At 50.3% G+C, this 11841-nt stretch overlaps 1 protein-coding gene across 1 annotated transcript; it reads right to left on the bottom strand.

Moving 5' to 3' along the window:
* Window positions 1-4356: 4356 nt before the first annotated feature.
* On the bottom strand, window positions 4357-11346 carry FZD5 (frizzled class receptor 5). Its single transcript, XM_072741042.1, has 2 exons — window positions 11213-11346; window positions 4357-10944 (listed from the first exon to the last, which is right to left on the bottom strand). Exon 2 carries the CDS (start codon window positions 10648-10650, stop codon window positions 8887-8889), a length of 1764 nt encoding a protein of 587 aa, XP_072597143.1. The 5' UTR covers window positions 10651-10944; window positions 11213-11346; the 3' UTR covers window positions 4357-8886.
* Window positions 11347-11841: the final 495 nt, after the last annotated feature.

The following is an 11841-nucleotide window of genomic DNA, read 5'->3' as shown; positions in this document are numbered from 1 at the left end:
TTCAGCTGATCCCTTTGTTCTTGATAAACTGCTGGCGAGGTTAAATGATCTGACTTCATGTAGGAGGACAGTCTGTCACAAATCACTGTAAGACTGTACCCTTTACTACTACGACTACTAAGCAGAAGTGCTGACAAGGGTGGTCAAAGGTTAAATGAAAATCTGTGGGGAGGAACGCGACCTGAGTAGCTTCAAGAACAAGTTGGCAGAATGAGGTAGAATCACAGATTGTTCTTTCCCTGTTGGCTTTAATTCTAGATGGCAGTACAGCCATTTTGATAAATGGGAAATTGAGTCAACTTAGGGTGAAAGTAATAAACATCCCCGAAAGCTGGTAGGTTCTCCGACAAATGTCACAGAGCACAGAAACTCGCTACCACTAGGGTAGTAACTATGGCAGTGTTCTCAGGGTTTCGTACCTAGGAAAGGCTGGTCCCCTAAACAAGACTAAAAGAAGATCTACCTCAACTCATTTATCTTCAGTTTTAGCTTTTTTCCTTATTGGAATACTGACTGCAGTGAAACTTTAACTCTGATCTATTGGGAACTGGGCTTTTAGGTCTTTGCAAGGAAAAGACAAAGGTCACATGTCTGAACCAGATGAAATTCCCATTTTTATAAGTCAAAAATGGCTGCTCATTAGCAGTTTCACACGGTTCATCCTAAGACCTTGAGGCCCAATGCTTCTGGTTAAAGAAACTTTCTTGGCGTATCAGATTCTATCACGACCTTCTCTGACATTTAATGTGCCCCACACATGCGCATTCATTATTGCAATCCAACACCACTGAATCTTGGTTTTGTAACAGTTTGAAGTTCATTTCTTGGATTTAGTTTTCCTATATGTATAAATACACTAGTCCTTGATTTAAAAAAAAAAAATTGCTGAACCCAGTACTTAGGGAAAATCATTCACTCTGTATCCAGGTTATACAATGTTTTTGGAAAAGTTTAGCCACAGCTAAAAGTTTAGCCACAGCCATAGCACATAAGCTAGTTGAAATCTTTCATCACCAAGACTTACCTGTACTCACATATGAAATGACTACAACTGTTGTCTCACCTAGAAGCTGCATTCACGAATACAGGGCTACTTGGAAAAGCCCTTGAATCTACAGGTTATATGCAGTGTCTATCAAGTTAAGGATTAGATGGCCTGAAGTCTTAACTGTTCGCCACTTACTGCCCTGACCGGCCAGACACTGTGACAGCAAGAAAGCAAGAGACTTAGGAGCCCTTCAGCCCTGTAGTTCACAGGTGCAGTCGGTTTGGTTTCTGAGGCAATTTCCACTATTTTTAAGAACATGTACTTAATGTGATACAGATTTTAAGAATACCAATTTGTGGTTGGGGATCTCTAGGGTGCAGAAAGAATTAAGAAAAATAGTATAGAAATGAAGAGAAATCGAAAAAAGTTTAAAGTTCAGGTTAGGTGGTAATGATTATAACTGCTGGGAAGGGAACTAAGAAATCTGAATGCATTCAAGAAATTCAGTGGTCACCTCAGAACCTAAGGTCCCCAAGAAGGTATCAATAGGGACACCTGGGTGGCTCAGCGGTTGAGAGTCTGCCTTTGGCTCAGGGTGTGATTCTGGAGTTCTGGGATCGAGTTCCACATCGGGCTCCCCATAGGGAGCCTGTGTCTGTGTCTCTGCCTGTGTCTCTGCCTCTCTGTGATTCTCATGAATAAATAAAATCTTAAAAAAAAATAAAAGGTACCAATAGCATCCACTTCAAGACCTCAAATTATTCTGCTAGTTAAAGAGAGAGTGTGTGATCAAGGTTGGGGCAGGAGGAAGGGGGAGAGGGAAAAAGAATCCTAAGCAGGCCCCACACCCAACACAGAGCCCAACGTGGGGCTTGATCTCATGACCCTGAGATCATGACCTGGGCCAAAATCAAGAGTTGGATGCTTAACTGACTGAGCCACCCATGTGCCCCTGCTAGCTTTTTCTTAAAACACCTATTCCTTCATCATCTTACCATTCTCAATTCTACTAACCTTCCAGCCCCCAAGATGGGGGCTTCAATGAGGGTCCTCCCTCAATAAGATCATCTCACCTCTGCTAGTGTCCAGCATGGCAATGCTTGATATTGGTTACTACTGGGACCCATTTCCAAAGCATTTCCACCAGATTCCAGGAAATACAGAACTTCTGTGGCTCCCAGGCTAACCAGCCCCTTGTAATCCCCTATGGTCACCTACCTGAGCACTCCTGGTTTCCCCAGGGCAGCTGTTCCCCACACACTGCCCTCATTGACTCCCGACATGCCCACAACCCCGAGATGGAGCTTCTCAGCCTAGGTAGCAACCCCACCTTCCAGCTCCAAGACTCATTTCATCTGGCATAAGGAATAGATGCCTCACTTCTTAATGTAGCCTCTCCCGTCTTATGGGCGGGGGGGGGGGCGGGGATTCCATTTCAACTTTTTAACACCAGCCTTCTACATCACCCCTCCATCAGTTTATCCCCTTCTGCTTCAAAACTGCCATCTTCCCAATGCCAGGATGGGGCAATTTGACCTTGCTCCGTCCTTCACGTGTCCTATTATTTTTCAAGATACGGTCCCCAGACCACCTACCTCTCATCAGCTGCAAGTGCCTATGAAAAACGAAGCTTCTCTAAATGCAATGTGGAATCCTGGATTGGATCCTAGAACAGATAAAGAACATTAGTGGAAAATCTGGTGAGATCCAACTGCAGTCTGGAGTTAACAGTAACGTGCCAGTGTTGACTTCTTCATCTTCACAGTGTACTATGAGGATGTGTTAGCATTAGGGCCAAATGGGCAAGGGGTATACAGGAACTGAATTATCTTTGCAACTTTTCTGTAAACCTAAAATAATTCCAAAATAAGTTTACTTTAAAAAAAAAAAAAAAAGGCAGCAGCTTTTAGGGCCTCAGACCTCCTGAGTCTCAATTCCTGGAGCTTAAAAAAGTCTGGGAATCTACATTTTAAAAATAGGAGCCCCAAAAGATTCTATCACTTTCCATTCCATGACTGAACAGTTGCTTCTTCCTTGTGTCTTAACCCGATCTAATCCTTTAGATCCTCTCAACCCTAAGATAAGTACTATTGTCTCTCTTTCACAGATGAGAGAACTGAAATACTCAAAGATTAATATGTCCAGGATCACACAGCCCATAAATGGTGGAGCTGGAACTTGAGTCCCTAGCCGTCTAGCTGCCAAGTCTTTAAGCATAACCATTCTACTGCCTCTTGGTCCTGTTTCCATTAGTGTCAAACTAAAGAGCTCAAGATCACTAAAAGAATTACCATTAATACTATGGACACACCTATTTCTCCAACCTGCTAAGCCTCTACAGGCCCTTGGCTCTAGCCTGTGGCTTCGCCCCCACCCCCTTTTCCACTGAGGGAAGAAGGTGGGGGGGGGGGGGTGAGCAATGAGAGAGCCCAGGGAAGACATGCCAATGATAGAGTCCTGTACACGTAAGGTACCCTTGACTCTTCCATCAGGATCGAGCTCAACTAGTGTGTTTTCCGTTCTGCGTCTCCCAACTGCCCTAACTTATACAGGAATCTGATAACGTTCATAGCGCTCACTCTGACATTAAATTACATACTCTCATATCATTATTCACCTCTAATCGGATTTGTCTTATCTCCCCCCAAACAAAATTTTAAGCTCCTAATTACCTAGGTTCTCCTACATACTTAGGCCTCAGAGCATTGCCGGAGAACACTGACATACTGGGCATTCACGTGAGGCCGTAGTTCATAGATTGGTGTCTAAACTGCATTTTGCCAAAGCAGCAGCCAGAAGAAAGTATTCTGACAATGGTATCTCAGGTTTACTAAACATCTGTCCAGGTAACTGGGGAGGTGCCAACCCTACATCAATTTCTATCCTCTTATCTGGGCTCCCTGACTTGTATTTAGAGCTTAACACCATGTTGCAGGTCTAACTGCTGAATGAGAAATAGTTTTGAGAGTCCCTGCCCCCCAACCAGACACACAGAACAACAGCATCACCTCTATTCAAAGAGGTTCAGTAGAGAGTCTAGATGGAGGGTTGATAAAATAGAACACAATCTCAGGCAAGGTCTCTGGTCTTACATGTATTTCCCTTCATTTCTTCCAAGTGAATCATGATACAATCACAGGATCGGCAGGAGAAACCTATGAAGCATATTCAAGTAAAACATGTTTTCATTAGTTTTGCTTCTGGTGACTGGAATTGCTTGATTTTCACATTAATAAAAACATTGTCGCTTTAAGTACCGTCTGAGAAATCAGATTGTGAAGTTAGAATCCACGTATCTCCTCAGGTACTCTTAGAAAGCAGTGTGTGTCTCCATAAAAGCATGAGGAGAAAAAGACGTGTACAGCATCTTTTTATTTTCTTTACCATTGCTTTTAATGCACTTTAAAATTTATCTACATCAATTGGGAACAAAGAAACAAAAATAGACATTTCTTTGTTTTTCATAAATAACTACTCTCCATATTTGATAAAAATTTCAAACCATTATTTTACCTTCCCACAAATATAATACATACAAAATCTTTTCTGAAATAATAAGGTCAGCAAATTAAGTAGCTTGAGACTAACATAACCACATACAACTGCTGTTCTACGGACTTCCAGGAACAAAACAAGAAACAAAAACTTATCAAGATGCTCTGGGTTTCCTTTTGTTAATGTTATGGATTCAGAATTATAATCATCTGCCAATAATAATTTATAGATCCAAGCTGATTGTCTACAAATAAAATATTGCTGGCTCTGATCTGTGAGTTCTGGATTTGACACGACAGTGAGGATGCTGCATGATAGGCACTATACATATAGGAAAATCATAAAAAGTACTGAATGCCCTGGACTCCAACTACTGACTCGGTATGTGCCTCATTTGGCTCAGTAATAAATTCACCTGCACCAAACCCGTATCGAAAGTCACTAAATCTCTCATATATATAATATATATTATGTATATACACACCCACAACACACACATACTACACACACAGTTTGTAACAACATGAAGTAATATTGTCTCAAAATGATGTACCACAGACATGATCCTGGCCGAAATAAATCCTGTAATTGTCACTGAGCTGCTAGAAGCTTTTGAGAGTTATGAGTCAGGTTACTTAGTTACTTACATCCTGCCCCCCCCCCTTGCCCCGCTTTAATGTCTTGGTAGCTTTTTCCCCCCTCAGAATCATCCTCCCCCACTCCAGGCATATTTTCTTCCCAGGATCCCTTGATTGGACTTTGGAGGCAAGAAAGGGCATGCAGAGAGAGGGAGCAGACAGGCAATTCTCAGCCACTGTACCTCACACCTGCCTAGATTTGTGATGTTCTCTGTCCTGTTTGCCACATTTGGTGTTAGAAAGCAGTTATTCAAAGCTTTGTCCCTCCAACCCCCCTTGGTCTTTCTGTAGAGCACAAAAGTGAAAGAAGCCCCGTTAGCAGGGGCAGCAGTTCATTAAAATATACAACTACGTTTCCTAGCTCTGGGGTTCCCATTCTGTACTTGAGAGTGCAGGTCAGGGATGCTGTTATTAAGGTTCTATGTGGGATCCATGAGGGTTTCTCCTGGCAGCCAGTGTCAGGATTAGTGCAGCCCTGGCCCAGGAGGAAACAGCCTAATGAATACCAACTTGGAAACAGTGCTGTTGGCACATTATTTAAGCTCGTACATGTGCACAATTACACAACACACACACACACACACGTACACACACGCACACATACACACACAGGCCCGTCATTGGAAATGGCCATGTGGAAAGGTGACAAAGGTTTGCGAAGATAAACCAATAAGGCACCAAGAAAAATTATTTTCGGCCAATTTAGACAATATCAAAATGTGAGGAGGGAAGTAGTGTGAGTTAAAGAGACTTCCTAAGGTCTGGCCAACTGATTCACTGAGAGGTCATGGGAGTTCCTTTAGAGAACCTTCTAAATCCTGCCCCCGCCCCCCCAATCTATGAAGTGAGACAACACTCCACACTGAACTGTGGAAGGGAGAGCCTGGAAGCTGTGCCTGTGACGTTAAACTGAATGGTAAATCCTCTCCAACTCCACAAAGCTATCTGTGAAGAAGTTGCTAGACCCGCACATACTAAGCTTTCATGTTTCTGTGAGTATGGATTGTTTGCATAATAAAAATGCAAATCAGGGGAAAATAGAGTGTGCGATGGAAGTAGAGGGTGACAGTAAATAGATCCGACCTCTCTCTCCCTTGGGTAGAGGTGGGTGGTTGATAGTAATAAGACTTGAGGGAAGTAGGTGGGCGCTATCTCCGAGGAAGGGCAGGGGTGAGGACAGAGACTGAAAAGAAAGCAGCACCTCTGAAAGTAGGTTCTGCAACTAGACCCCAAAAGGTATTACCTGTGTTGCCTCTTCTTGGCTTAGTACCTTTGTCAAAGGCCTTATTATTATTATTTCAAATAAATCGGTTGTTCCTTTAGGCTTGGCAAGTTGCCAAAATGAAAAAAAAAATAAATTTTTTGAAAGGATTAATCCACTTCTATCCATTTCATGCCGCAACTTTTAGATACACTGTGCATCGTTCCTCGATTCCTCCACAAAGCAAAAGAAGGGGGACAACCCAAATTAATCACAGTGACTGCTGGCCGCAGAACAGTGTACTTTCTGACAAGACACACTATATTAGGGAAGAGGTCGAGGTGATCACGAAAGGCCCTCGTTTGAAAAACAGAAAACTTGGCCCTCAGACAGGGGATCTACTCCAAGGTTCTAAAAAAGCAGCTTCTGAATAAGGACAGGAATAAGGCATGCAAAAAATTTTGGGCATTAAGTTTTGTTGATTCCATTGAAATTTTAACTTTGATTCAGAGTATGAATGTGTAAGAGCAGTGCATTTTTATGAACACAAACAGCTTTGGAGAGTTTGCAAAATTACACCACCAGGCTTCTCCCTGTAGCAAAGTGTTTCAATTCACTATGGGAACTATGCATTTCTTTCCTTAATATCTCTGAAGTGAAAACCATCCTGGATTTAAATCTTACTTTTCCAACTTTAGTATAAAGGAAGCACAAATGCCTAGACTCGTCATTTTCCTAGGGACCCATCCTAAAATTGTAATTGTCTTTGCCATCTCAGTTTTCTAAATGTAAATGTAGTCCCCACTCAACCCTGGTCACTGGTATTTTGCTGGCCAATGCACTATCACCTCCTTCCCCAAGTCGTGGCCTCACAGTCTTCATGAAGGAACAGTTAAACAGATTAGAAAAGCAAACAGAATTCTTTAATAGTAAAGAAACCCGTGTGTGTGTGTGTGTGTGTGTGTGTGTGTGTGTGTTCATATTTAGGCTTTTGTATATGAATGAATGGTCAAGCAGATTTAGGAAAGCAAACAATTCTCTAACAGCAAAATGCATGTGGGTGTGTGTGTGCAAGTGTGTACTCATCAATATATAGGCTTTCTCAGAAAAAAGTAAGAAAAACAGATTGAGATGGGGGAGAGAGGACAGCTTCCCTCCTGCAGTAGCAGTGCCCTGATCCATAGTTTAAAAGCAGACGCAGGTGTATTCCGGGTGTCATTTGTTTTGAGAGCCTGCAGAGAGCCATGTTTTGCTGCTTTGGGAATATCTGGCTATTAAACTAGTCCAAAGTCCAGGGACACTTATTTTCTCTCATTGCTGCCAATGTTTGTTCACAGGTAACCAGCCTCCCTCTCCCCCCCTCCCCAGTTCAAGCACCCCATTCAAGGGTGGGTGTGGTTTCTTAATCACAGCTCTCCAGGAGAGGAGGAATAAGAAAAGCAAAAAGACTGTTTAACATGATAAAGGAGGTGGGATGGGGGTGGAGCAGATAAGAGAAGTGTTGAAAATTTACTTAATTACTGGAGGTATATCCTTTTTAGTCCTTAAACCTAAAAAGCAGCCCCTTTAACAACTATCTCTAAGTACTTCCAGAAGAAGGGAGTGAGGTTGACTTTTACCAAAATCAGAACACCAGTTCTTCTTTTTTTTTTAAATGGGATCACTCTGAAGCCTATTAAGAACCACCCACTCCTCCTCTGGCACAAAGCTGCCATTTTATCAGTCTAGAATTCAACCAATCACCATCCCTTAGGTTTTCACTTTTCCAAATATTTATACCGGCACTCTGTAATGCCACCTCTAACTTATTCAAGACAACGCTGGGTGCTGTTAAGAATGGTTACAAGCACTACAGAAAAGAAACCGAAGCTCGATAAATAAAGCCAGGATGGCACACAGAATCATTAAACACTCTCTAACCTTGTCACTTTAGGGAGGCCCTGACCGCATTATGCTCCCCCTCCTTGGCTTGAGTTGGGGTTTCCCCTAACTTGGGGACTATAAACAGGGACAAGCAGCTCGCCTTAAAGCATCTTGGACACTTTAAGCAGTGAAAGGAGAGAAGACGAGCTGAAAAAGCGCACTCGACAGCTTCCCAGTCATAGCAACTTAAACTTTCACTGTTCACATTTTTTTTTCAAAAAAAAAAAAAAAAAAAAGACACAAGTATAGGAAATCTATTTTCCCAATTTAGACCACACAGTTCAAAGAAACCTGAACCAAGCGGAACTTCATTATAATGCCAACCTTAGGATTGTAAAGCCCCCCCCCCCCAAAAAAGCAAAGGTCAATTGCGTTGCCAAAATGCAACAAAGTTAAAAATTAAGAAAACTACATATAAATTAAAAACAGGGTTCCACTAACAAAAACAAAAACAAAACAAGGTAGTAAGAAACGCAGAACAGAATACACGTGAGCTGAGCCCCTCTGAGAAGTCCCGGGACAGGTGCTCCCTTGAAAGGGCCCCAGGAGGGGGCCTCAGCGCCACGCAGGTAAACGGAAGTGAACTTGGCAAAGCTACCCCCCCCCGGCCCCCATCCCCCCCCCCCCCGGGCCTCCGCCTCCTACACGTGCGACAGGGACACCTGCTTGTGGTAGGCGGCGGCGGCCGGGGGGGCGCCCGGCGGCCCGGTCCTGCCCGTGAGCGCGGCGCTCGCCTCGTAGTCCCCCGCGGCCGTGGCGCCGCCGCTCTTGTGGCCCCGCCGCGCGCGGCAGCAGCAGCGGCTGGTGAAGCGCCGCCACGACTCCACCGTCTTGCCGGACCAAATCCAGACGCCCGACGTGATGCCCACGACGAGGCACATGAAGTACTTGAGCATGAGCACCCAGTACTCGGGCTTGGCGCGCGGCTGGCCGGCGTCGGGGCCCGGGCACGCGCAGGTGAGCGCGGCCTCCCAGCTCTCGCGGTAGTGCTGCTCGTACAGGTAGCAGGCCACCACGATGCTGGCCGGCACGGTGTAGAGCAGCGTGAAGATCCCGATGCGGATCATGAGCTTCTCCAGCTTGTCCGTCTTGGTGCCGCCCTGCTTGATGACGCTGCGGATGCGGAACAGGGACACGAAGCCCGCCAGGAGGAAGAGGGTGCCCACCAGCAGGTAGAGCACCAGCGGGCCCAGCACGAAGCCGCGCAGCGAGTTGAGGTTCTGGTTGCCCACGTAGCAGATGCCGGCCACCGGGTCCCCGTCCACCGAGCTCAGGGCCAGCGCCGTGATGGACTTGACGCTGGGGATGAGCCACGCGGCCAGGTGGAAGTACTGCGCATAGCCCGCGATGGCCTCGTTGCCCCACTTCATGCCGGCTGCCAGGAACCAGGTGAGCGACAGGATGACCCACCAGATGGAGCTGGCCATGCCGAAGAAGTAGACCAGCAGGAAGACGACGGTGCACAGCGCGGGGCCCGTCGTCTCGTAGTGGATGTGGCTGTGCTCGCGGCTGCAGGCGACGCTGGCGTGGCCCACCACCAGGCGCACCAGGAAGCCCAGCGACACGCACAGGTAGCAGGCGGACAGGAAGATGATGGGGCGCTCGGGGTAGCGGAAGCGCTCCATGTCGATCAGGAAGGTGGCCACCGTGGTGGACGTGGAGATGAAGCACAGCACGGACCACAGGCCGATCCAGAAGGTGGCGAACGTGCGCTCGTCGGGGCTGAAGGAGGGCTGGTAGCAGGGCACCGCGCAGTTGGGCACCTGGCCCGTGCGCACCTTGTTGTAGAGCGGGTGCGACTCCTTCAGGATGGGCACGAAGGGCTCGCGGCACTTGCACACCGACGGGCCCCCGGCGGCGCACTCGGCGCCCGGGGCCGGCGCCCCCGCGGGGCCCGGGAGGGTGGGTTTGGCCGGGAAGGGCCTGGGGGGCGCCGTGGTGGCCTCGCTGCGGTTGTAATCCATGCACAGCACCTCGGCGTCGCGGCCCAGCACCGGCAGCCGGTCGCAGCTCATGCGCTCGGGCCAGGCGAAGCCGTACTGCCGCATGAGCGGCGAGCAGCCGGCCTTGGCGCGCTCGCACACCGAGCGGCAGGGCGGCAGCGGCTTGTGGTAGTCGGGCAGGCAGATGGGCGTGTACATGGAGCAGAGGAAGAAGCGCAGGTCGGGCGAGCAGTGGATCTCCACCAGCGGCCAGAACTGGTGCACCTCCAGGCCCGCCTCGTCCTGCGTGTCGTGGTTGAACTGGTTGGGCATGTGCGTCAGGTTGTAGCCGATGCCGCGGCACATGGGCACCGTGATCTCCTGGCACACCGGGGCCTTGGACGCGGCCGCCGCGCGGCCCAACAGCTGCGCCAGGAGCAGCAGCAGCAGCGAGGGCGGCGCGCACGGGTCAGGCCGAGCCATAGCCGCCCCCCCCCCCGCCGGCCGCAGCCCGCAGCCCGCCGCCCGCCGCCCGCCGCCACCGGGCCGGCCTCTCCGCCGACTCGGGTGTGTGCGCGTGTGCGTGCGCGTGTGGCGCCGGGGCCGGCAACCTGTTGGTTTCTCTTTCTCTCGGATCCGTCCGGAGATCAACTGTTTCGGGAAGGCGCTGCCTCCGCAGGCGGCGCGGGGAGGGGCGGCTCCGGCTCCCGCTCCGGCTCCCGCTCCGGCTCCGGCTCCGGCTCCGGGGCGAGCACTTGAAACGAGAAGCTGAGGGCTCTAGAGGGAAGATCGCAACCACTCCCCATTAGAGAGGAGCCCACGGCCGGTCCCCGCAGGCGCCCTGCGAGTCTCTAAGTTAGCGTCTCTGCCTCTTCCCTCCCCTCCACCTCCGGGAACCGAACCGCCGACTCCCAGCCCGCCTCCCTCCAGGCCGGGGCCTCCGGGCTGCACCCCGGGCCCGAGCGCTCAGCCGCCGCCCAAGGGCCGAGGAGCCGCGACGCGGACGCGGACGCGGACGCGGGAAGGGGAAGGCGCGGGCTCTCACCTCCGCGGCTCCCGGGAGAAGCAGGCGGTCGGCGGCCAGCCTGGGCGCTCCGGCCCCGGGACACTCGCTCACAAACGCGACTCGGAGCCCCCGGAAAGTTTGGCGGGAGGCTGGGCATCCGGGGCGCGGCGCATGGCAGCAGGTGGGGGCGTCTCAGAGAGGGGGTCGCGCCCGGGACGCGGCCGCCGCAGGCCGGTCACTCGCCCTCGCCTCCTCCGGGGCCCCCTGCATGATCGGTCCGAGCCGGGCAGAGCGGGAGCAGGCCGCGCGCTCCAGCGGGGTCCGGCCGCCGGCCGGGGGGCGAGCGCGCCCGGCAGCACCTGGGCGCGAGGAAGGCGGTGGGCGGCAGCCGGGGTCCCGCCGCCTCACTGCGCCGCGAGCAGCCGGCGCTGGCCCCGCCGGGACTGCATGGTGCCCGCCCGCCGCCGCGTCCAGCCCGCTGCTCGCCTCCTCCCCTGCAGGGGGCTCCGCGCTCCAGCGGGCTCCCGGGGGCGGGGGCGGCGGCGGCGCTCCCGGGACGCGCCCGGCGCGGCTCCTCCCCCGCGCTCTCGCACTCCCTGGCCCACCTCCGGCGGGTCCGGAGCGGCGCGCGGCGGCGAGGGCAGCGGAGACACGGGCGCGGGCGGACT

The sequence above is a fragment of the Vulpes vulpes genome, chromosome 16 (genome assembly GCF_048418805.1).
Source record: "Vulpes vulpes isolate BD-2025 chromosome 16, VulVul3, whole genome shotgun sequence".
Classification (NCBI taxonomy): domain Eukaryota; kingdom Metazoa; phylum Chordata; class Mammalia; order Carnivora; family Canidae; genus Vulpes; species Vulpes vulpes.
Note: the sequence above shows the minus strand (reverse complement) of the source record. Positions and strands in the feature narration are given on the sequence as shown.